The sequence below is a fragment of the Armigeres subalbatus genome, chromosome 2 (genome assembly GCF_024139115.2).
Source record: "Armigeres subalbatus isolate Guangzhou_Male chromosome 2, GZ_Asu_2, whole genome shotgun sequence".
NCBI lineage: Eukaryota > Metazoa > Arthropoda > Insecta > Diptera > Culicidae > Armigeres > Armigeres subalbatus.
In genome coordinates, this window is record NC_085140.1 from 212565316 (window position 1) to 212592377 (window position 27062).

The window sequence follows — 27062 nt, forward strand, 5'->3', positions numbered from 1 at the left end:
CTCATGTAAACGATTTTCAGTCTCCATTGTCATCAAACTACTACTTCAGTGGAACAAATCGACTCGAATTTGTATTTTTTTCATCAAAGGTAACATGAGACAATTATGCGTAGAAGGGCAGTTATTGCTTCAAGAATCAAGAGATATTGTCAATTATTCCTCCCAATGCCATGAATTAAATCATCTACTAATATTTTTTTTTATTATTATACTTCTATTTTCATCTATGTAGAAAGACATTCCAAACAGTAACCAGTTCGATGCACTTGAACTCATAGACGAGTGCGAGGAGAAGGATCGAAACTATTCCAACGCTGAATCGGCATCGTCTTTGCTGTCCTCCAACAACGACAGCCGGTCAGCGGATTATGTGCACAATGCCGCCACCCTCGCGATAGGGGAAACTCGGAGACGGCGCCGGCGAAATAGCTATAACAATTCCAAGAAAGACAGCTGTGAGAACCTTGACTCGATCGATCACATCAACGACCACGATGGAGTCGATGCCGTCAAAATAGCATCCCCATTGGACGAGACCCGGATGGATGCCTTTCGACAGCAGAAGAAAAAGAACAAGAAGAAAACCCGCCCGGGTGAAGATGACGACACGAAGGACAAGGATGATAAGTTGGTCACGTGTTTGTACTACTCTCTAGTGTGTTGGGATTGCAGCATCTCGTAAACTCGCAGTTGCAAATCGAGATACACTGTCATAGCTACTAAAAGACTACATAATTGTTGCCCATTTTTATACACATGTGAAGAAAAGCGCCCACAGTATTTTTATACTGGTCGATTTTGACAGCATTATTAGATTGGATATACATTCATTATATATATTTTAGTGGTAGGAAAAATTCCACTTTTAGTTAATAAGGAAATTTATTAATAAAAACATTTTTAGAACACATTCTTTCATAATGAAGGCAACTTCACTCGTTATCATGTTTTAAATTCTAATTTAATATCACGTTTATTCTTTTCTCCTTCTATGGTGTTACGATATCCTTGAGACTTGACAAGCTGAAAGTTTATTTCAAATGGTGGCGTCTTAGCAAAAAGTCGTCGAGTGGCCGTCAGACAATAACAGTATGGAGTGAAATTTCAACGCAACGTTCTAACAAGCGGTTGATTGCAATAAGTTATTAGAAAAGCGCATTGGGAAAGAAAATTGCTTCTTTTCAAGACCAGCATTTTCTAAACAGAAAGAATTGATTGAAAAAATTGGACTGTTTCGGTGGCATCGGCGTTTGGCGTGGTACCTTAGTTGCTGTTAGTGATTCTATCCATTCGAACAATTTCCTCTCCCTTACCTCCCTCATCATTCTGCTACCGCACTGTATGGAAAAGTATTACATATATTGTATTTTACCTATTCAAGATGGGAGTGGAAAAACATGAACATGAAAACTCACCTTGGATCAACCTTCTTTTGTATAAAATGGTGGTCCGGAAAACAACGATTTCATTTGACTAACAGAAACAACACCAAAGAATCCTTCCAGAAAAATTCACTTTCCGTTCCGTGTTTCCGTGTTCAGCTGTTTTAATGTTTAAAAAAGCGCATTATTGAAAATAAAGGACCTTGTCAGGATCGTTATTGTCGTTTAAACGGATAAATTCAAAAACTTAAGCCGAATGGTTTGTTTGTTTGGATAAATAGTTTTAGTCATGAAAAGGATTCTTGAACCGCCTCTCACTTTTTTACCGCCGCCATAGAAAACGATACACTTATGCTTCCATCGCGAGCGGAAACCGAACGTTGCAATTAAATAAATATATTGGTTTCGCGCCACTTCCTATTCTGCTCATTTTTCTTTTATTTCGGACATTTTTAAGGATAGTGTCTTCTGGGATTCTGATGTCCTCCACTGAAAGCCTTTTCTCCATCCTCTTTTATCCTTTTTTCTTCTTTCGTCTACCTTCCTTCTTTTCCTTCTTCTTTTATATTTCTTCCTTCTTCCTTTTATCTCGTTCCTTCTGTATCCTCCTTCATTTTCCCTTCTTCTTTCTTCTCTTTTATTTTTTTCTCCCATTCTTATTTTTTCTCTTCCTTCTTCTGTCTTATATCTCACCACTCACTTATCACATCTTGCTTCTGTTTTTCTCACTAATCCCTCCTACTTCTTACTTTTGTTTTTTACTTGTTATTTGTTACCACTTATCTCTCGCTTCGCATTTCCAACTTCCTATCACTTCACTATTCCAGTAATCACTTCCATTTCTCAGTACTCACTTTTCACTACTTTGTACCGACTTCGAATATTTTATTTCTCACTTAGTAGTTCTCACTATTCACTTCTTACTTCGAGCTTTTTTTCACTCAAAAAGGAAACAAATTTCAACTATTTTGCCAGCCAGCATTCGGCAAAAAGGCGTTCGGCCAAGTGGGCATTTGGCCAAACGGCATTTAGCCAAAAAAAATTATAATGTTTTCTGATATCGATATCGATATCGATCCACAAATCAACCAACTTTACGAGACCTCCCTAATTCTTCTTAATAAGAAATACAAATGAATAACTTACCGTTATATAAGTTAACCTTCTCCCCGGAGAGTTTCCATCTGAAATATCTCGATAGACATATGGTCTGTGATATCACAATTGAGGCAAACATATAATATAGTAACAAATGTATATAATTGGAATAAATTTACAAGCTGTAGAATATCTTCTTCTTAAATAAATAATAAGCAATTCCATTCCATATAATTGTATTCCACAAGGCTTCACACATTAACATAAAATGAGTATTCATCAGTCCGATTCGCCAATGCCAAGGCAGCATTTTATGGAATATGGTGTGTCCCACGTACAGAATGATGGCGTTCATTCCCGCATAGAGAAACGGATTTCCGCTCCAGTACCGTTTCACATCGATCAGAACGAAACAAACGAGCAGCAGGAAGAAGGCCAACGATGCCGTAACCAACACGTAGGACAGCGACCAGAGATTTTTGTTCACCGGTATCCATCCGTCGTTTTTGCTGAATCCGCACAAGATACCTCCGAGTAAACCCAACACGACTCCCCAGGCTGCCATCCTCCGGATTCTGCCGGTTACCTCTGTATGGGTTAGGATCAGTACGCCACATTGCAGCCCAAGAAACACTTGCAGTAGCGTAGGCAGGCTGCCAAAGGGTCCTTCAGGGTCGAACGCCTGGGCGTCGTATACGTATCGGGCGGTTGGATGTTGGTAAAGATGGTTGTTGCCCAGAATGATTCGGTCCAGGTAGCCAGTTATTCCGCCGGTGCAGTTGGGATAAATTGCCATTAGATGTTTCCCTCCAGGTCCGAAATATCCACTAAAAAGTTGTTTGAAGATCGATAATACACTTTATTCTAGATGTTGATTTTGATATGGTATCGAAATACAATCTGGTCCGCCCATAAAGTACGTCATGTCTATAGGGTGAGGATGGTTCGAGAAGCGTGACAATCCATACAAAAAATAATTGTATCAGAACTTCCAGTGAAACCGATATACGATCACTGAGATTTTCTCATTGTTTGGTATAATCGAACTTTTGTGAAAATTATGAGACTTTTTATTTTCAAACTTGGGGATGAGGTTCAACAATTATGGTGCTGCTGAACCGAACTGACAACACATTGTAACGAAATCTAGCTTAAAGAATGCTACTTTCAAAAAAAAAATACTATCCTACTATCTATTTGAACTTATATGAATAAGTACGAAACATTTTACGTGATACATGATTTATCCATCCGTGAAAATGCAACTTTTAGCTCTCATGTCATGACAACAGATTGAAAATTTATCCAGTAGCTTAATGATTATGACTTAACGTAAATTCTTCTGGCCAACGAAAAAAAATACGGGTCAATTTATTTTCAGAAAGAAATTATTATATCAAATATTGCAAGATCGGAACTGTGAGATCATATATCGATTTCACTTGGAATTGCTAATATGCCTAAATTCTTGCCCACATTTTCCTATAACAGTTGCAATTGATCATAAATCGTAATGGATGTTTATAGCTGAGGATGTCCTATAAAGAATGTACGCATAAATAGATACCAAAACTAAAATTCTGTTTTCCTTCTAGGAATAAAATATCACAGGTCAAATAGGCGTTTGTTGCTGTTTCGCAGAACGCCGACCAGATGATGTCTAAATCGAGTTTTTCTAACGATAAAAGCTACAACTTCTAAGAAGGTGTAATAAAACGCCAAGCATCGGAAAACTGATAATATGTAGGGGAACTGTTCCGTTTTCCATCTCACTGAACATACAAGACAAAATTTTCAAAACGGCTTATCTGCTTTTGTAAACAATTATTCAAACGACGATTTCACGAATCTGATCGCACTCCCACGCAAATCAACGCCATCAACAGATAGCGGACACCTTCACCTACCTATTGGTGGTGTTGGTTTGCGTGAGAGTGCTATCAGATTCGTCAAATCGTCGTTTCAATCTTTGTTTACAAAAGCAGATAAGTCGTTTTGAAAATTTTGTCTTGATATATTCATCTCATCGCAAAACAAAGAAACCAACCTCGTCGCTTCTTTTTGCTATCACGCGTGTTCACTGGTGAAAAAAATCACAAAAATAAGAAACAAACCAAATTCCTTTTCAATGCTTTGTTTTTGATGGGATGGATAAAGGAGCAATGGGATGAAGTGCCGAACCGTTCCCCTATATTTTTTGGCGCGTTGAGGTTTCGCCAAAAACCACTTACGATTCAGCACCGCAGTTGATAGCTACTTCGCGATAAAAAAAATGAAACACTCGAATTGATACACATAGCGATTCTTTGCTTAGATACTGCTTTCCCATGCACAAGAAAAGTTCATTTAAGGCATAAAAATAGAGCTTTATGACGATAGATCTCACTTTTATTTAACACTAACTGATCCGACGCACTTCACCTCGCCCAAAAATAAGTAGCACAAACATTTCTTGTTGTATTAACGATTTAGGTTTTGGTGTTTGCTCTGCGATTCAATTTTATCTGGCCCTTCTGAAAGATATAATAAAAGATATTTTAGTTACCGGTTCCCTTTGTTCTGCTGTCCGAAACATGCGTGGTACATACCTGTCAAATCGTATGAATTTTCCTTCTTTGACATTTAGCTCCCCTATCCTCGCCAGCAAAAGATGTTCCGGACAGCGACGACAGCGACAATCTTTATCTAGTAACTAAAATATCTTTTGATATAATTAAATATTAAATATTTTTATTATTAAATAAATTTTAAGGGGCAAATGTAATCGCAGAGCAAACGTCTGTTTTTCACATGCCAAATTTGGTTCCATTGTGAGGCCCCCCAGATCCAGAGGAAAGGAGTTTCAAACCATCATAAGGTGATTATAGAATGAAGCCCGTGGTGAATTTCAAATTCATCACACGTTTATATACATACATTCACAAAACCCCTAATCTGGCGTAATAGTTTTCGTAAAGTGCCGAAACTCAAATTATGATTGTTCAGCATAACTAAGCAAACGATCTACCATTATTTCAGCCCCATACGCGTTATGGTTCTTTCATCTCGTGCTCTTGAAAAAAATATTGGAAAAGCACGTGGTTTACAAAATGGCTGATTTCTGGCTTCATTCTATAATCACCGTCGTGACCCGGGCGAGTTAGCAAGACAAGACTCGACCACTCGTCGCCACATTGTTCAGCAAACTGATTGACTTTTTTTTTTTAGCTAATTTTATTTGCTAATTATCTAATTTTATTTATTTTATTTTATTTAGGAGCAGGGAAAAGCCCATTTGAGTAGAGCTAACCTAGGCTCTCTCTCAAATGGGCGCAAAACCTCCTCATCTTTTCTCATCAACAGAATACAAACACATACATTCCAAATGATGGTCTTACTAACTAAATAATTAATGACATAAACTACACTTAAACTATAGTACAATAATGAATACATTGAGAGACAATTTTAACAAGTTTATCAGTTTCTCTTAAATATATCACTAAACTTCATTTTCACAAGAGAACGAGACAAGTTGAAGTCAAAGACATGATAACAGCGATTGAATAAACGAAACATATTTGCGACAGGTTCGTTGTAACTGTAGTTAGTACGAGAAGTAGGAATACGGAGGAACTGATACGAACGGAGAGGGCGTCGTTGTATGCCAATATTGAAAGAGTGTAAAACACTGGGACAATCTACATGGGACTGCAACACATCTGCAACAAAGCAGGCCTTGATGATATTCCGGCGGTCTTCTAGAAGCTGGAGATCAATCAACATGCATCTATCTTGATATCTGGGAAGGTTGATTGGGTCGTTCCAGGGAGATGACGGAGAGCATAACAAACAAATTTACGCTGTATGGATTCAATTTGTTGAATTCCATTTGCGTAATAAGGGGCCCATATGACAACTGAATATTCGAGTGTGGAACGAACTAATGAACAGAACAAAGTTTTCAGACAGTGAATATCTTTGAAGTATATAGTCGTGCGAAAAATGAACCCTAAGGTCTTAGACGCTTTAGAAGTAATGTAACCAATGTGTTCTTTAAAGTTCAATTTCGTATCCAAAATAACGCCTAGGTCTTTGATGGACGAAACCCTATTTATAGATTTACCCTCTATCGAGTAATCAAAACGAACAGTAGAGTGCTTTCTTGTGAACGATATAACCGAGCATTTAGAAGGGTTCAAACACATACGATTGATGGTGCACCAGTTTTCAAAGTTATCGATCTCATTTTGCAGAGTAGCAGCATCCTGGAGAATGCTTACTTCGTAGAAAAGTTTAAAATCATCAGCGTATGAAGATTTTTGGCATTTGAGTTGAAGGTTAACATCGTTTAAGTAAAGTAAAAATAGGAAAGGTCCAATATGACTACCTTGTGGAACACCAGAAGCAACGAGAAATGGTACAGAGGTAGCTTCTCCTATTTTAACCGACATAGAGCGACCGTTCATGTAGGAATTAAGCCAGTCCAAGAGTGGTCCAGAAATTCCAAGACGTTCCAACTTAGCAATCATAATTTTGTGGTTGATTGTGTCAAACGCAGCTGAGAAATCTGTGTATATTGCATCCACCTGTTTGTGTGCTTCCATGGATTTGATGATAAGCGATGTGTATGCAACAAGGTTCGTCGAAGTCGATCGTTTCGCTACGAATCCATGCTGGTCCCGTGAAACATAGTCAATGCAATTGTGCTTGATAAAGTCCAGAACAATAAGCTCGAATAGTTTTGATGTGGCACACAAGGTTGCTATACCACGGTAGTTTGTAACATCGTTCCTTTTACCTTTTTTGAATACAGGGAAAACGAAAGATTTTTTCCAAGTTTTGGGAAATGATCCAGTGCGAATAGAGCGGTTGTAAATAATTCATAGACGCCCCGAAAGGGAACGGCTGCATCTTTTCAGTATGATGGCAGGAATTCCATCTGGACCAGGATTAAAGGAACTTTTGAGCCGTGCACAAGCTTCTTCGATGGCGTTGCAGGTGATTTCTGAATAAGGACCACCAGCAGCACGTTGAGGAACTTTTAAAGCAGCATCTAACCACATCTAACACTTGTTGATGCTCTAGCTGCTCATCAACGAAAACCGAGGCAAACTTTTCGCGAAACAGTTGACATACAGCTGGCAATGTAGAAGCTTTTTTCTCGTGCAGATGCATTGTAGACGGAAGACCTTTTTCTTTCCGTTGTTCATCAATGTAGGACCAGAACTTCTTAGGATTCTTCTTCAGACTACACTGGATCCGGTGTAAATAGGAATGGTAGAGCTTCTTATTCAAGCGTTTATACTTATTCAGGGTGGCCACTGAAATTCGATTTTCAAATTCCCGTTTTTTCCCGCTTTTCCCGATAAATTTTGACAAATTTTCCCGGTTTTTATTTAACTTGGAAAAAATAGGGTAAAAGTCTTTGAACTTTTACAAGGTGTTTTATTTTCTGACCAAACCGGAAGTCAGTTTTATATCGAAGCAACTGATGATTTGTACGAACTTTTGAAATAGATACATTAAATTACTAACAACGTGTTATGCGAAATGCTTTAATCGAAAGGTACACTGAAATATGGTAATACCACATTAGCAACTAATTACAATGATTTGATTTTTAGTTGCAAAACTTTCGCAATTTTTTTGTTATTGCTGTGAAGTTTCGTAAGTTTCTGACAAAGCCGATGGATATTGCATGCCAGTCTGGTTCTTCCTTTTTAGAGCATAATATTCAATGAAAACGTAAAGTATCTTAGAATACAGCTGAAACATGTTGAATGTTTAGCTCTCGGTTTGATCTTATTCAGCTGTTTTTATTTCAGAATACCTTCCTGAGTATCTGATGCTTTTCAAATTATCGTAATTTATTTGTGAGGAAAAACACATTTCTCGCTTAAGTAAATCAAATTAAATTAATGTTTTAAACTAAGAGAACTTAGCAATGAAGTAACCAGTAACCTCATCATAGTTATTTTGTATCGCTTTTCTGAATTCCACAAATTTATAACACAGCTAATTTGAACACAGATTTAATTCAAAGACCCAAATCTTCGTTTCTGATCAAAATATTCATTTTTTTTATAAGATGGATTTAAGCGCATTTTGGGCTATCAAAACAACATAATTTTATTTTTTTAAAGTGTTTTTTTCAAATATATTATTGAAAAGACTGAACCTTTGCAAACGATATTTAAAAATTAGAGTACACTGGATTTTGTTTTTACACGATTTACATTTTCTCAATTTTCCACTCATCCTAAATGTTTAACGTATATTAAGGGAAGATCCATTAATTACGTAACGCAAAAATCGGCAATTTTCAACCCCATCCCCCTATGTCACACTTTTTGTATGAAACATCTGAAAGTTTTGTATGGGTTGTCACACTTCAGGAATCCCCCCCTCTAAGCGTTACGTAATTTATGAGTGTTCCCTAATTGTAATGTGATTTTTCTTTGAATTATTCTGGATTTTTTGAAACATGTTGCGAAGAGATTGGTTGCAAATTGAAGTCACACGATCAAAAATACGAGTGAAAAAAAATCGCGTAAAAACAAAATCCTGTGTATTCTAATTTTCAATTAACCTTCTATTTAATTAGGTTAGTTGAGGAAAAATGCTAAACTGAAGATATTTTACTCTTTAGACAAAGCCATAAAGTATCAAAAAATTACTATTTTTCAATGATTTGTAGAAATAGGGCACTTTTAAATGTATGTATATAAATAACTAAATTAAATACATCGTTATTTTGAAGAAAGACTCGCCCTTTTCTGTTGATGCCGCTTGTCAGCCGGCGCACACCTTCTTTAGTCATGATTTTGGCTAGCTGATTCCATCAATTCTTTATTTGACCAATATCACTGATAACTGCTCCTTTTAACGGCAGTTTCTGCTTGATTATCCTTAACATTTCCGTATTGGATGGAACTGAGGACAATTTGATAGATTCAGATTTTTGGGATAAACTGGACTCCACTATTGTAGTACCATTGTAGCACTTCCTTGCTACAATGGCAGCTGGCTAAATCTAGCCAAAACGTAAATGGGCTATCATGGGACTGAATGAAAGGTAAAATCCGGCTTTTGACGCGAATGGATTTTGCAGGACTGTCCACATTTTTTTCTCTTCATGCACAGTGAATATTTTGGAACCACGTTAGTTTCAAACTGTGAAAAAATTAGACCAAAAAGAACAGTTCACCAATTTTAAAACGCTGTGAAAAACTGACCACTTGGAACGCCACTATCTCTAGAATGATCCATTTCTATTAAAATATAAATTATTCAACACATTCATTTTTCCGTATTCTGTAATAAAGTCTTGGACACTAGAGAAATAATTTAAAGGTTAATACATTCATTCAAAAGAATGAATATTTCAATATTCGATTCTATCCGTGCCTCATAACACAATATATGATGTCACTTGAAACTGAAATCAAAATGATCTAGTAATAACACGAACTGGATCTGCACCAGTACCTGTACCTCACACACACAAGAACTAAATTAAATAATTCATTTAGAATGCGACTGTAGAATGAGCTTCATCAAAAATTTTGAAAATATTTTAATGTGACGACGAAAATATTTTTTTCCCGGTCCATGCCCTGAATTCCCGGTTTTTCCCGCTTTTTTTCCCGGTGACTTCAATTTCCCGTCTTTTTCCCGCTTTTCCCGTTTTTCCCGGTTCGGTGGCCACCCTGCTTATTGTTGCAGATGTGATAATGCGATTTCGTTAAATGGTTATTATACTTTGTATGCCTTCTGAGAGCGGACCTTTTAAGGGACTTAAGTTTTTTAAGAGCTTTGTTTGTCCAGGGAGGATGTTTAGGAGACTTACTTACTGATTTTGGAGTACATAGATCTATGGCATTTGTTACAACGGAAGTGAAGACTTCAACCGCTGAATCAGTGTCCAAGTTCAGAAACAACGTGTTCCAGTCCATAGATTCTAGATGATCCTTCATTTTCGAGAAGTCCGTTTTCCAAAATTTATAGCGAGTGTGCTTACTGACTGGGATGAATTTAAGCGGAGCGTTCTTCCTAATGTGTATTTGTAATGGTGGATGATGCCGAACGTGTTTAACAAGTGGAGCAGTAGCTTCGGCAATAGAGACATCCTGATAGAGATCCTGGCTAACATAGCAGAGATCCAGCAATCGATTACTTGAGTTATATACGGTATTTATTTGTACGAGACCGGCGGTGTTATAGTCATCTATTAGTTGTTTTTGAACCACGTTGAGTGAAAAGTGATTCAGATTAGGATACAGGTAGCCAGATGAACTATGTTGCCAAGATAATCTAATCCATGCATTCATCTCTTAGACTAGGTGTTCCGTGTTTTCTTAACACTATCATCCTTATTTGCAATGTTATATTTTTAGTTATTATTAATACATTTCAATTGCCTCTGGCAGTTAGAATTTTTCCTCTGGTTGAATTGAACCATGTAGGAATTACAATGTTTTCTACTAATTACAATATTTTCTACTTAACCTAATTTATACTAAGGGTACAAGGAGTTAATCGTTAGAAGATTGCAACGATTTTTGTCTAAAATTGGAAATTATTTTGTTAGACATTTGTTGCAATGTCTCCATATTAGAAATTCTATGAAGTTCATTGGTACTATACCACGGAGGCAACTTCAGAATCATTTTCAAAATTTAATTTGAATTATCTGAAGTGCCTTCTTACTGGTATTGCAGCAAATAGACCATATTGGCACAGCAAACATCATGGCTGGTCTAAAAATTTGTTTGTAAACAAAAATTCGTTCTTAAGACAAAGTTTTGATTTTCTATTTATAAGTGGATATAGACATTTGATATATTTGTTACATTTAGCTTGAATGCCTTCAATTTGATTTTTAAAAGTTAATTTTTGATCTAGCAGAAGTCCTAAATATTTAGCTTCGCTAGACCAATTAATTGGAACCCCATTCACAGTGACAATATGTCTGCTAGAAGGTTTCAAATAAGAAGCTCTCGGCTTATGTGGGAAAATTATAAGCTGAGTTTTGGAAGCATTCGGGGAAATTTTCCATTTTTGCAAGTAAGTGGAGAAAATATCCAAACTTTTTTGCAATCTACTACAAATGACACGAAGGCTTCGCCCTTTGGCTGAGAGGCCCGTGTCATCTGCAAACAAAGATTTTTGACACCCTGGTGGTAAATCAGGTAAGTCAGAAGTAAAAATGTTATACAAAATGGGTCCCAGTATGCTGCCTTGGGGAACACCAGCTCTTACAGGTAATCTATCAGATTTCGAATTCTGATTGTTTACCTGCAGTGAGCGATCTGATAAATAATTTTGGATCAGTTTAATAATGTACAGAGGAAAATTAAAATTCATCAATTTTACAATCAAACCTTCATGCCAAACACTGTCAAATGATTTCTCTATATCAAGAAGAGCAACTCCAGTCGAATATCCTTCAGATTTGTTGAGCCGAATTAAGTTCGTAACTCTTAATAACTGATGAGTGGTTGAATGCCCATGGCGAATTGTCATTAATATGAACCATCATTCTATTTAAAATAATCTTTTCAAACAGTTTGCTTATTGAAGAAAGCAAACTGATTGGGCGATAACTAGAAGCCTCAGCTGGATTTTTGTCCGGCTTCAAAATTGGAACAACTTTGGCATTTTTCCATTTATCTGTGAAGTATGCCAATTGAAAACATTTGTTAAATAAATTAACCAAAAAGGATAAAGAGCTCTCAGGAAGTTTTTTGTAGAAAATACCATCATCACCCGGTGCTTTCATATTTTTAAATTTTCTAGTAATAGATCTCACTTCATCCAAATTAGTTCCCAACGAAGGGTCAAAAACACTCTCTTGATTGAGAATGTCTTCGAAGCTCCGTGTAAACTGATCCTCAATTGGACTAGTGAGACCTAGACTAAAATTATGGGCACTCTCGAACTGCTGAGCAAGTTTTTGAGCCTTTTCGCCATTTGTTAATAAAATTTTATTTCCCTCTTTAAGCACTGGAATTGGCTTTTGAGGTTTTTTAAGAATTTTCGTTAATTTCTAAAAGGGTTTCGAACTGGGATCCAACTTCGAGACATTATTCTCAAAGTTGGTATTTCTCAGAATAGCGAAACGTTTTTTAATTTCATTTTGCAAATCTCGCCAAATAACTTTCAACGCGGGATCGCGAGTTCTTTGGTATTGCCTTCTTCTCACATTTTTAAGACGGATCAGTAGCTGAAGATCGTCGTCAATAATAATGGAGTTGAATTTAATTTCACATTTAGGAATTGCAATGCCTCTGGCTTCGACAATTAAATTTGTCAAAGATACGAGCGCATATCACTTTTGGTATCCAGAGGAATATTAACATCAAAAGTCCTATCGATATATGTTTTATATAAATCCCAATCAGCTCTATGATAATTAAAAGTAGAGCTGATTGGATTATAAATGGCTTCTTGTGAGATTTCAAATGTCACAGGAAGATGATCAGAGCCAAAGTCAGCATGAGTTACCAATTGGCCACACAGCTGACTTGAATCCGTTAAAACTAAATCAATTGTAGAAGGATTTCGACTGGAAGAAAAACAAGTAGGGCCATTGGGATATTGAATAGTATAATATCCCGCAGAACAATCTTCAAATAAAATTTTGCCGTTGGAATTGCTTTGAGCATTATTCCATGAACGGTGTTTGGCATTGAAGTCACCAATTACGAAGAATTTTGATTTGTTGCGAGTCAGAATTTGAAGATCAGCTTTCAACAAATTCTTTTGCTGCCCATTGCATTGAAAAGGCAAATAGGCTGCAATGAAGGAAAATTGACCAAAATTTGTTTCAACAGAAACTCCCAAGGTTTCAAAAACTTTGGTTTCAAACGAAGAAAATAATTTATGTTTGATACGTCTATTAATGCCAATGGCGACCCCACTACAGGCGCTGTCAAGACGATCATTTCTGTAGATAAAATAATTTGGATCTCTTTTAATGGAGAGTCTTTCTTTCTTTTTGGCATTACATCCCCACACTGGGACAGAGCCGCCTCACAGCTCAGTGTTCATTAAGCACTTCCACAGTTATTAACTGCGAGGTTTCTAAGCCAAGTTACCATTTTTGCATTCGTATATCATGAGGCTAACACGATGATACTTTTATGCCCAGGGAAGTCGAGACAATTTCCAATCCGAAAATTGCCTAGACCGGCACCGGGAATCGAACCCAGCCACCCTCAGCATGGTCTTGCTTTGTAGCCGCGCGTCTTACCGCACGGCTAAGAAGGGCCCCTAGGAGAGTCCTGGTTTTAAATAAGTTTCTGTTATAATGGCAATATGCACATTATGAACTGTTAGGAAGTTGAATAATTCATCTTCCTTACCCTTTAGAGACGTAAGGGCATTCCAATTTAGAACTTTCACACAATTATTTGGATCCATTGAAACGGAGTCCGATAACAATTTTTTGTGTGTACTTTATACCAACCTGAACAGCTTCAGGAATGGTATTTGCTTTGAACATTGCATCAATCATGTGATGCAATTGTTCAGTTAAAAAATCAAAATCGGAAGCAGTCATGCTACCTGAATCGGCAACATGACCGTTATTTTCCGTTGGGACATGGGTATAAACTTCATTTTGAGGAGAGAAATTTTGTCTACCAGCAGCAATGTTTGCATACGCAGGTGCATTCGAAAAATTGGAATTTACTGAAGTGCTTGCTACTCGTTGACGAGCGGCAAAATTTGTTTGTGAATTGTGGTGGGTATGAATTGCTCGACCGGTAACCGGTTTCGAAATTTGAGCGTTTGAAAATGTCTACCCGTCGAATCTGGGATCCGATTGGAATTTCCCGTCATCAATTTTGCACGGAATTCAAAACTTTTTTGCGTGAAGGGCATTCCCAGAAATTGGATTTATGATTGCCCCACAATTTGCGCACTTAAATTTATTGGAATCTTCTCTCACAGGACATGCGTCCTTGGCGTGAGAGGTTCCACCACAAATCATGCATTTAGCATCCATGTGACAATGTTTGGTTCCATGACCCCACTTTTGGCACTTACGGCACTGGGTGGGGTTTGGAAATTTCCCCAGGCCTGCGGAATTGTTCCCATGTAACACGGACATGGGACATAATACAGGCCTTTTCCAAACTTTTCATATTATTTAGTTCACTTTTGTTAGAATGAACTAAATAAAATTCTTGAGAAATGCCCCTCTGGGAAGTATCAGAGTGGGATTTCTTTTTCATCTTAATTACTTGGACTGGTGAAAATCCAAGTAATTGAGAAATTTCAATTTAATCTCATCCAGTGATTTATCATCACTGGGGAGACCTTTCAAGACGACTTTGAACAATCGCTCAGTTTTGTCGTCGTATGTGAAGAATTTATGGCGCTTCTCAGTTAAATACTGAAGAAGACGTTTGCGATCGTCAAAGGCTTTTTCGTATGAATCGAATCACCTGGGCTAGAGGTATATTCGATTTGCTCAATTTCATCATTAATCAAATCGAACTGATTGCTCAGTTCGATAGGAGAAGAATTATTTCCGATATTAGAGTTAGAAGGAATATCTGAATTCTCCAGCTTCCTTCTATTTTTTCCGCGCTTTGGCAGGACGGTCTTGAAACCTTGTTTCTTTGAAGGAAGTGGAGAATTCATTCCCTCCTCTTGTATTTATTAATGCTCATTGCTGAGCGTGGAGACGTGACCTTCTAAGAGGTTTTGTTTTCAGAACGGTGTCCCTGCAGTATTACCACCGCTTGGTGGAATTTTACTTCCGCAAACGGGTCCAACGTAAAACGAAGGCACGGGTCCTTGCAAAAGATCGTAACAGGATCAGTGGGTACAAATAGCGCTAAGAAGCACCGTTGAAATTAAAATAGCTTCGGGTAGTATTAAAACTTCCTTCCGCAAAGAGAGAAAGAACCGCACAGCACGAAAGCACGATGCGGTCTGAAACTGATTGACTCTCGTGTCACTTTGCTTTGCCACGATCATTCATCGGATTGTTTACAAGCTGGATCGAACCAACATGACTCACAATCCACAGTGGGACACGTCGTGAAATTAGGAGGAAAAAATTATTTTCACCATAATGATAATATTTTAGGATCAAAGTGTCTTCAGCAAAGTCAAAGCTTATTATTTAAACTTTATTTTGAAGCTTGTTGCAATAAGGTGGCCCCACTACATTTTGAGATAAAATTTTGAACTTCTATATTTCTAATTTTAGCACTGTACGAAGTTCTAGAAAGTTGATCCTTATTTAATTTTGAGGCACTTTGCTGAAAACCATTGTTGTACGTCGTTTGTATCATTTGTTATGATAATTTTAAATAATTATGTTAGGGTGACACTAAAAAATCAATATTTTGATTGTAACTTTTTAGTTTAAATTTTTATCGAAACGACGACTTCTTCAAAGTTTTAAAGCATAAAAAAATGCAAGGTTTGGTTACATAACCAAGTGAATTCATTGGTGGATTGCAAAGATATCACCACAGACAAACAGACATAACACTCGCCAATTTTTCATCGTTCACTGATTTACTGGTCAATTCAAATAATCATTAGTTGGCCAATCGATCACTCGTGGCGCGCGCATCGAATTTGCTCTAGTTTGACGTTTGCTCAATATCGCCATCTGGTTCGTGATTTGCCCAACTAACGGAAATCATCAGATGTCGTTAGTGTTTGAACGACGATAAATTTGATGAGGGAATGTTCAATGTGTTATGTCTGTTTGTCTGTGATATCACTGTTTGTCTTGAAAAAATCCGTTGTTTTGAAATGCTTGTATTTTTGAATGGGGGAAAAAGGGGGATCCATTTTTCCCTGGGTTAGACAGAGGAAGGGCAAAGATTGCTCTGCATATTATGGTATTGGGGAATTTGAGGTTTTTCCATCATTTAAAAAAATGGATTTTTGTACTTGTAAATCAAAATCATCAGTTCTAGAAGTGTTATAAAACCGAAAACTCCGCCCAATGTCACGTCAAAAACAAAATGTTTATAGTAATTTTAATTTCCTTATATGTTTCCAGCGCATCTTCACTTAATATACCGATTGGTAGAATAATATGTTCAATAATATCAACGCTTATCAACGTGATCACTTTACTGAACAGACCGTAATCGTAGGTTGTTTACACAACTCGTTCAATCGAAATTACATTTTTATATCGCTAGGGCGGTATGGAAAATTAAATTTTTCGAGCGTATTTTTTTTTAATTAAATTTTTATCTAGATACATATTAGGGTGGTTCAAAAATTCGATTTTTCTTCACACCGATCACTCAATTCTGTCCCATGTTCTAAGTGTCCTCCATGAATTTGAGCGAAATTTGATAAAAACTGATTTAGCACGAGCCTAACAACTTATACAGCAGTTATGTGCAAAGTTCAATATTCTTTGATCTTTTTAGGATTTTCCCAGATTGTTTTGCAAAACTTTATCGAAATAATCTCTTGAATTTCTCTAAAAAAAAACTAATGACTTTTACTGATTTAGAATATCTTTTCATTTTCGTATAGAACCTTCTTTAGAAACTACAAGTGATTCTTCAGAATGTTCCCGAAAAAATATGCCGCGCTTCAACGGGGAATTCCCCGAAATTTCCGCAAGAAACCCTTCACTGGGAAGTCTCCGAAAAATTTCTCTTTCGAAAATTATTCGGCATTTTCGCGAGAAATTCTTTGGATAGATGAGCGAAATTCTTCGAAATGATCATGGGAAATTCTTCGTATGTTTCAGGGCAATTTATTCGGAAGTAAGGTACACCGGGGCAAGTTGAAACGGTTTTTTCAAAGTTGAAATTCGAAGTGCTGTAAAAAAATCACCCTTTGATATATTTTAAATCCGTTTGCGGTGTTTGCTAGTTCGGGCCAAATATTATACATAAAAAATAAGCAACTTAAGCAAACTTTTTATAAATATTTTTTATATTTAAATTATTTTTTTATATGCATCGTTTCAACTTGCCCCGCGAATCGGGGCAAGTTGAAACACTACGTTATATTCAGATGTAAGCTAATTTTGCCGTACTAATAACAAAATGTATGTACTCAGTGAGACTCAAGAAGCACGAGGTTGTAAAGGTGACTATAATACTGCCAGGATTCGCATAAGAGTCCCATGTAATTTTTTGATGTTTTTGATTTTCTTTCAGAAATTGGCTTAAAATTGTCTCCTGTTCAAGAAAAACTGATAAAATAGTAGGCTTTGTTCAAGAAATTTGAAATCAAATCCCACTTTTGTTGTCTCATCTTGATATTTACTCCCATTAAAATCAGATTCCAGATTTTGATAGGTACTCTTTTACACAAAAAAAACTCAAATATGGTCCATTTCAGGATGCTTCATTATTTGCTTCACTTGTATATCGCAGTTGATTAATTCGGTTGTGGCTTCTTCATAAATGCACATTAATTAACCAGCCATCATATCTCAGTAGTGCTCAGTAGATTAAGAATATCAAAACTGCAGTTTAAACATGACCCCTTTTTATTCTAGTGGAGATTGTAGGAGGGTTGCATTCATGACGGAATTAGCGGAAATTTATTAAATTTATTTTCAGAAGTTTGCATGTTTTCATAAATTCATGTTTTTCGAATGTATGTATTTACGGACCATGTTGAATTCTGGAAAAAATTGCTTTTTATTGCGAGGGTGACGTTTTGAATCGTTGTTTCAACTTGCCCCGCACCACGCATTTCTATTTGCCCCGATGGGTTGAACATGCAGAGCAATTTCAAAAAACTAAAATACAAAATTATAACGGGTCTTTCATCGATTTTTATAATCATTATGCTTATTCAACATTGAATGATTGATTACCTACCGTGAAAATTTGATGAAAAAACTCTTCCAAACATCGTTTTGAGACCTGTTTTATGGGCAAATAGTTGGTTTGGATTTTGCAAAGGGCGAAAAATAAACAATGACAGGGATTGCATTTGAAAGCTGTAATCTTTTGGGAATGGCAGTCAGAATGTGCGTTTAGGCGAGTAGTTTGTTGAAAAAAAAATGATCAGAGCATACGGTCATTTCCTATCTAAATTACAGCTTCCGTTTCAACTTACCCCGCATTTCAACTTGCCCCGGTGTACCTTACTAATGCAAATTCTTTGGAATAAGCGATGGAAAATCTTCGGAATTTCTAAAGAATCAATGAATTATTGGCAGTGGCTGATTTTCTACCCGCCGCAGTCACATCCAGGCGCTATAGTATATGCACAAAATAGCCAGCAAGAGTTAATTGCCAGAAATTTGTATGGCGAAAGACATCTAACGCTGGTTTGCTCAAAATTAGGAACTTTTCATGAAAAACTATTTGGTATCAGTTATGAGGGCTGGTGTCCGCTACTACGCCTACCAAATATTTTTTCGATTTAAGTGCTTAATTTGGAGAAATCGAACCTTAGATGCCTTTCGCCATACTGATTTCAGAAAGTTAACTCCTAGTGTGCCGCTGTAAGCACGCTCAAAGCAGTCGATTCATTGAAAATTTCCACGAGAAATTATTTTTTATCTATGAGTTCCGCAAAAAAATATTTGAAATTTTTGTTAGAAAGCCTTTGTATTTTCATGAAAAATTATTTGAAATTTTCACGAGAAATTACAACTGAAAATTCTCTATAATTTCCCCCGCAAATTATTCGGAACAGTCTATGGAATCTCTATAGTTTTTTTTAATTTCCTCAGGAAATTGTTCCAAATCTGCAAGAACGTAGGAATCCATTCTAAAATTCCACGGGAAATATTCCGGACTGTCTATTTAAACTTAAAATTACCTCGGGAAATAATTCTAAATTTTCACGGAAATTTACTCGGAATATTAACGGAAATAGTTTTGGAATTTAGAAGGAAATTCTTGGGATTTCTTCGGATGATTATTCAATGGGATATTGCATGGAATTTTCAAGAACAGCATCAGAATTTTCACGGAGAGTTCTTTGAAATATAACCGAGAAGCTTTAAAGATTATCAATCGGGATTTTCTACGAAAATTTCCACGAAAAACATATTGGAATGTAGACTTGACATTCTCGGAATTTCAACTCGAAATTTTTCGAAATTCTGGAAATTCTTCGATTTTCTACTAATTTGAACCGGCGTGGAGAATTATGCACTGCACGTGCCAGTAATGCGTTTCGAGAAGTTCAATAATCATAATTCATAACCAAAGATTCGCAAACTGGATTAAAATCGCTTACTAATTATTGGAACGATTAATCAACATGCGATTTTTGCCATGTGGGTTCTTTTTTCGCCAGCGCTCAATGGGGAAGCGCCAAAACCAGTATGATGAAAAATCCACTATCCCCATACTAATTCCCATGCAAACTTGAAACGGCGTGTGCTAAATCAGTATTTATCCAAATTTCCTCAAATTCTCCAATACCAAAATATGCAAAGCAATCCTTAGCCCTTCCTCTGTCTAACCCAGGGAAAAATGGACCCCCCTTTTCCCCCATTCAAAAATACAAGCATTTCAAAACAACGGTTTTTTTCAAGACAAACAGTGATATCTCTGCAATCCACCAATGAATTCACTCGGTTATGTAACGAAAACGTGCATTTTTTTATTCTTTAAAACTTTGTAGAAGACGTCACTTCGATAAAAATTTAAACTAAAAAGTTACAATCAAAATATTTATTTTTTAGGGTCACCCTAACATAATTATTTAAAATTATCATAACAAATGATTCAAACGACGTACAACAATGGTTTCTTTAGCAAAGTGCCTAAAAATTAAATAAGGATCAACTTTCTATAACTTCGTTCATTCATTTCATTTATTTAGTCTACATCTATACAGATAACACTGAATCAACAATTTGACGCCACAATACACGGTTCGAGGCCGCATCTCTCCATCCTCGAATACGCCCCACGCTCGCCAAGTCGTTCTGCACCTGGTCTGCCCATCTCGCTCGCTGCGCTCCACGTCGTCTCGTACCTGCCGGATCGGAAGCGAACACCATCTTTGCAGGGTTGCTGTCCGGCATTCTTGCAACATGCCCTGCCCATCGTACCCTTCCGGCTTTAGCTACCTTCTGGATACTGGGTTCGCCGTAGAGCTGGGCGAGCTCATGGTTCATTCTTCGCCGCCACACACCGTCTTCTTGTACACCGCCAAAGATAGTCCTAAGCACCCGTCTCTCGAGAACTCCGAGTGCTTGCAAGTCCTCCTCGAGCATTGTCCATGTTTCATGTCCGTAGAGGACTACCGGTCTTATTAACGTCTTGTACATGACACATTTGGTGCGTTGGCGAATCTTTTTCGACCGCAGTTTCTTCTGGAGCCCGTAGTAGGCCCGACTTCCACAGATGATGCGCCTTCGTATTTCACGACTAACGTTGTTGTCAGCCGTTAGCAAGGATCCGAGGTAGACGAATTCCTCGACCACCTCGAAGGTATCCCCGTCTATCGTAACACTGCTTCCCAGGCGGACCCTGTCGCGCTCGGTTCCACCCACAAGCATGTACTTTGTCTTTGACGCATTCACCACCAGTCCAACTTTTGTTGCTTCACGTTTCAGGCGGGTGTACAGTTCTGCCACCTTTGCAAATGTTCGGCCGACAATGTCCATGTCATCCGCGAAGCAAATAAATTGACTGGATCTGTTGAAAATTGTTCCCCGGCTGTTACACCCGGCTCTCCGCATGACACCTTCTAGCGCAATGTTGAACAACAGGCACGAAAGTCCATCACCTTGTCTTAGTCCCCGGCGCGATTGTTCGCCCGAAATCTTCACACAGTTTTGCACACCATCCACCGTTGCTTTGATCAGTCTGGTAAGCTTTCCAGGGAAGCTGTTCTCGTCCATAATTTTCCATAGCTCTACGCGGTCTATACTGTCGTATGCCGCCTTGAAATCAACGAACAGATGGTGCGTTGGGACCTGGTATTCACGGCATTTTTGAAGGATTTGCCGTACAGTAAAGATCTGGTCCGTTGTCGAGCGGCCGTCAACGAAGCCGGCTTGATAACTTCCCGCGAACTCGTTCACTAATGGTGACAGACGACGGAAGATGATCTGGGATATCACTTTGTAGGCGGCATTAAGGATGGTGATCGCTCGAAAGTTCTCACACTCCAGTTTGTCGCCTTTCTTGTAGATGGGGCATATAACCCCTTCCTTCCACTCCTCCGGTAGCTGTTCGTTCTCCCAGATTCTGACTATCTATAACTTCGTACAGTGCTAAAATTAGAAATATAGAAGTTCAAAATTTTATCTCAAAATGTAGTGGGGCCACCCTATTTCAACAAACTTCAAAATAAAGCATAAATAATAAGCTTTGACTTTGCTGAAGACACTTTGATCCTAAAATATTATCATCATGGTGAAAATAATTGTTTCCTCCTAATCTCTCGGCGTGGCCCAATGTGCAATCTAAGGTAGTATGCCACACATTCGGTGAAAATACTCTACGAAGAGTTCTATTTGAAAATTTACTAATTGCTAATATCACAATAGCATAAAGTGAAACAATGTTTTGTTTATTGACGATATTTATATGACTTGATCTTATCTACAACATTCTTCTCATCGTTTACTCTAAAGGTTTGCAATAAATAAAGAAAGACTATAGACCTAAATGTACACGATAGATTCATGCAAATACCATCATGATCAACACTTTCACCATAAATTTTTAAATGTTCATTCAAATCCTGATTGCAAATCCTATTTCTACAATATCTTTTCATTGCCATGTGCGTTAAGTGGCCCAATCCGCATCCATATTAAATCCAGATCCATTTCATATTTAATACAGTGTAACGGGGAATTTGGAAGCGAGGAGTCGACGGACCAATACAACCTTCACTTAAGCGCCAGACAAGTATTTCTTGTCGTGAAGGCGCGATTTATAATGCAAAAGAGTCTTCCCGTGCCCGGCCAGAAAATCTCAGGGCGAGTCTTGGTCGACAATCACAATATTCCGAGTGATAGCATCAAATTGCCCAGAAGCTAAGGATCAATATTAATCAATCTTCAAATACACGACCCGAAATCTAGTTCTCAAGAAATGCGATAATCAACTCTCAAACTGGGTCAAAGGAATCGTCGCTACCGTATCGTACATTTGAAAATCCGTTTATTCCATTGAACCAGCCCTATGTCCTACATGCAATTCACGTGAGATTTACTAAAGGTATATAATTTTTCCATCTCTTATTCTATAGGGTTAGTGGGTGTACAAATTGTTCTTACTTGACTAGTCTATTCTTCTTACTCATCGGTGGCTCTCTCCCTCAGCGGTAGCGACAGCAAGTGCACTTGCGGGTTGTGGGCTTGGACGATAAAACGAACGCTTCAGTGTTTGCCCACGCCACGCGCGACCTAGTGGCGGGATACGGAACGTATCGAGAGGTTTAACACTGCGTGGCGACGATTCGTCGCTGTGGTGAGTCTGGACGTATGTAGCACGTGCGACCGACCTGAAGTGGTTCTGTGTCGTGGCGAAACGATGTCGCACGATAGCTTCCACGTGTAATGTCACTATGCACGGTCCGGCTTCAACACCCTAGGGTGGCACCTTCGTTTGAAGGTTGCTTCTACCCCGAGTTTGTTTCCACGGTGGAGTCTATTCTGGTCTAACACCACGATGAATCGTGTACTGGTGGGTATGAATTCTTATTATTTCTAATAGCTTTTTGGCGAGTAGTTTAGCCTATTTAGTTCACTGTAATTCTTGGCGATGTCTACTTTTCTCAGTTCGGAATTCACATTTCCGAACAATCGCCTAACGAACTACACACAATCACTTTTTGTAACGTTGGATTGTCTTCTTCAACGGCCAGAATAGAAAGAACGCTATCGCATTGCTTTAGGTATATTACATTTCAATCTCATTACGAACGATCCCGAAACCTCGGCTTCTGTCGTATGAGCATATCCGCTCTCAGTTTATCGAAAATCGCCGAGTTAACTCAACTGGCATTACCTGACCTTAACAATCAGTGACTCGGAACGATATTTAAATGTACAGTTAAGTTGTATTATAATGGTTAGGATGATGTTTCTTTTTTTAGGAATAGGAAATATCTGTACTCGTTACACTTCCCCCAACTAATTAAAATGACTGAAGTTAACTGAATTTATTTTAAAGTTTTTAAAGTAAACCAGTTTGATTCTGAATTTTGAGAGTTGGCCATATACATTCTATATGAGTATATTAAATTAATAATATTCTGAGAACTTGAGTTGTGACTTTTACTGTTTTTTTTTTATCCAAATCAGCGGAATTGAAAATACTGTAGTGAAATTATGTTACAATTATACTTTCAATTTTTTCGGGATCATACATAATTTTGTTTTTTTCCCTGGGTTCGTACAGAGAAGACAACTTCAATTCTTTAAACTTCGAGAAAATGCTCAAACAAAAATCGTAACTAACAAAGTAGGTATATCCAGGTCTTGCCCGGATCAAAACATATTTCTTTCTTAATGGAACTATTCTGAATGACACCATTTTCTATGGTGTAAATTGATTGACCCCTACTTGAACCGCCGCAACTGCACAAACGATATATTGTGACGTTTGATGTCACCTTCAGCTGCGCGAGATGAAGAAAACTTTCTACGAAGAGTATAAAAATCGAAATTTCTACGATTGGAAATTTGATTCTGGAGAAAAATAGCATGTAAACTAGGTTGTAACGGCGGAAAGTATGTAATAGCAAGACTACTGGATTTTAAGTAGGTATCTAACTGTACTATCGCGGAAAAAACTAATGTGGATTGAATTTACTATTGTGACATCAGCGTAAACTACATCGGTGGTAATCATTCAAAAATAAGCTACTGCCTTCAACGTAGGTACTACATAATGGAAGCCTAGTGTTAATTTATCTCTAATTTTCTCTTATAACCTAATTCGTGTTTTTTTTTGTTTCATTGTTATTAGTTACTGATCGACAAGGTGATGCAGACATAGCTTAATTAATTATTTTTTTTGTAAGTCAGATGCGTGATACACACCCAGACGATTACCTAGCAGGTCTTCTAGATCGTAACATACTGAGCCAATTTTGCCTATCACTTTTGCATCAGTGAATGGATCTGCTAATTTTGCCGAGAATTGTTTTGGTTTGCTAGATTGGACATAGTTTTTCTTCAACAGAACTTCTCCTATTTCGTATGTCGGAAAACTTTTATTTGATCTGAGATTATAATTACGTGCATATCGTTCATAAGCTTTTTTTAAGTTCTCTTGTACCGCTTTGAATATACGACGAAGTTGTTCATTCATCTCAATTGGTTCATAGTCTATCTCGTCTCCTATTTCCCTCAACCGTTTATATTCTAGTCCCGAACTGATAAAATTACGGCCGTAATTAATGAAGTACGGGGTGAATGACGTTGATTCATGAACTGCGGTTCTTATTGCCATTGCTATCTGCTGTAAGTGCTTATCCCAATCCTTATGATTACCTGCGAGATGAGCCCTAATGGCAGCGGTAATTACGCGGTTAACTCGCTCGGTCGGGTTGTTCGCCGGATGGTAATTTGCGTTACACCAGTGAGTTACATGATATCGCCCAAGGAATTTGGCAAATTCTTTAGATTTGAATTGGACCCCGTTGTCTGAAATAAGTATTTCCGGGACACCGAACAAGAGAAACACCATATTCTCGAGAAATGTGATAAGGGGTGTCGTTTTTGCCTCACGCAGTGGCTGAATCATAACAAATTTAGTAAATAAATCGGTTACGACTAGTAGAACAGAGTTTCCATCTCGAGAACGAGGGAAAGGACCAACGAAATCGACAGAAATAGTCTGCCACGGCAAGGATGCAAGCTTCTGGCGTCCCATTAAAGGTGTTCTGTTTGTATTTGGGTATTTAACCTTTTTACAAGTTTCACATCCTTGGCAGAACTTGCGCACATCGTTATCCATGGCAGGCCAGTAGTACTGTTCCTGAACTTTTTTTAACGTTTTGAACCGACCGAAGTGCGCTACATTGTGAGCCTCTTGGAGAATGATCAAGCGTTCGTGCTTTTGAGGTAAATACTTCCATTGGAAACGAGGATCTGCTGATGCTTTAGATACATGCTTGTAAATTTTGTTATTTTGGACTCGAAATTTTTTAAATTTTTCCGGTTTTTGTACAATATTCTCCTTTAGTTTTTCATAATCAATATCTTGCAAAACTACTGTATTTATGGACCGAGAGAGGGCATCGGCCATCAAATTCAAGGAACCTTTTCGATATTGCAGATCGAAGTCATATTGTTGGAGCTTTAGGGCCCAACGAATCAGTTTGGCAGAGCCCCCATCTGCACTGATTCGTCGAAGCCAAATCAGACTCTGAGCATCTGTCACTACGGTAAATTTCGACCCTTCAACGTAATGTCTAAATTTCTCTATGGCCAATATAACCCCCAAGCATTCCTTCTCCGTCGGCGCATATTTTTTTTGAGTTGCTGACAGCTTTTTTGAAAAATATGCTACTGGCCTCCGGATTCCTGCTTGGGTTTGCGTGAGTACAGCACCGACGGCAACATCGGAAGCATCAGATTCAATTATAAATGGTAATTGAAAGTCTGGATTAGCCAAGACAACTGGTGATATTAAGATTGATTTAATCTTGAGAAAAGCAGCTTCTGCTTCTTTGGTCCACGACATTTTTCCTTTTCCTTTCTTGAGTAGGTCTGTTATAGGGGCCGTCAGTTCACTGAACTGATTAATGAACTGTTTATAAAACCCGACCATTCCGACAAACCTGCGAACATCCTTCGGGCATTTTGGAAGGGGGTAATCTAGAATCGGCTTAACTTTGGTGCTATCAACGGCCAGACCGTGCTCTGATAGAGTATAGCCCAGATAGTTAATCCGCTTTTGAACAAACTTAGACTTTTCAAGACTTATTGTTAAATTCGCCTCCTTCAATCTTTCTGCTACAATTTGAAGTAATCGCAGATGTTCGTCCAAATCATTAGATACAATGATGATATCATCAAGATAAACGTATACATGGGGCTCCAAATCGAATCCCAAAACCCTATTCATCAATTTAGTTTGGGTGATTGGAGCTCCCTTGAGCCCGAATGGCATGACTTTAAAACGGTATAACTGTTTACCCGCCCTAAACGACGTAAAGTCTCTACAAGAATCATCAAGCGGGATTTGCCAATATGCTTTTGACAAGTCTATCACCGAGAAATATTGCGATTTTTCAATTCGGCTCAAGATACCTATCATATCTGGAAAGGGATATGCCTCATTTCTGGTCACCTCATTGATTCTCCTACAATCTAAACAAATGCGCCACTCCCCAGATGCTTTTTTTACTGGTAACAATGGATTGCACCAGTCAGACCGGGATTCTTCGATTATATCCATTTCGATCATCCGTTTTACTTCCTTATCTACTTCCTTTTGGATATGAGGTGAACATCTGTACTGTGGTGGCTTTTTTGGTTGGGCTCCTTCGATCAGATCAATTTTATGCGTCATTAATTTAGTCCTACCTAATCGCCCGTTGTTAGTTGATCTCATTATTTCGATAATATTGTCTAATTTTGTCTTCTGTTGCGCAGTAAGTGCATGTTCCGTGATTATTTCCTGATTTATATTGATAGGATCCTCAACG

The 27062-nt window shown here is 37.8% G+C and overlaps 3 protein-coding genes across 10 annotated transcripts in view; 1 reads left to right on the plus strand and 2 right to left on the minus strand.

Moving 5' to 3' along the window:
* The window catches only part of LOC134211601 (tyrosine-protein kinase receptor torso-like), a 198300-nt gene that overhangs the window by 81331 nt on the left and 89907 nt on the right, over positions 1–27062 (minus strand). The gene's annotated exons all lie outside the window — the stretch shown is intronic.
* The window catches only part of LOC134211604 (transposon TX1 uncharacterized 149 kDa protein), a 179235-nt gene that overhangs the window by 30704 nt on the left and 121469 nt on the right, over positions 1–27062 (plus strand). For 3 of the 4 annotated variants that reach the window (XM_062688647.1, XM_062688648.1, XM_062688650.1), the window contains exon 4: positions 233–935. The exons of the other annotated variant lie outside the window; for it this stretch is intronic. In XM_062688647.1, coding sequence (XP_062544631.1) covers positions 233–682 — 450 coding nt within the window. In that variant the 3' untranslated portion in view covers positions 683–935. Of the gene's footprint in view, positions 1–232; positions 936–27062 lie in introns of those variants that run through there. 4 annotated transcript variants of the gene reach the window in all.
* Positions 2624–27062, minus strand: part of LOC134211598 (heparan-alpha-glucosaminide N-acetyltransferase) — a 44687-nt gene continuing 20248 nt past the window's right edge. Inside the window, exon 6 of the mRNA XM_062688612.1 lies at positions 2624–3307. Coding sequence (XP_062544596.1) covers positions 2656–3307 — 652 coding nt within the window. The 3' untranslated portion in view covers positions 2624–2655. The remainder of the gene's footprint in view (positions 3308–27062) is intronic.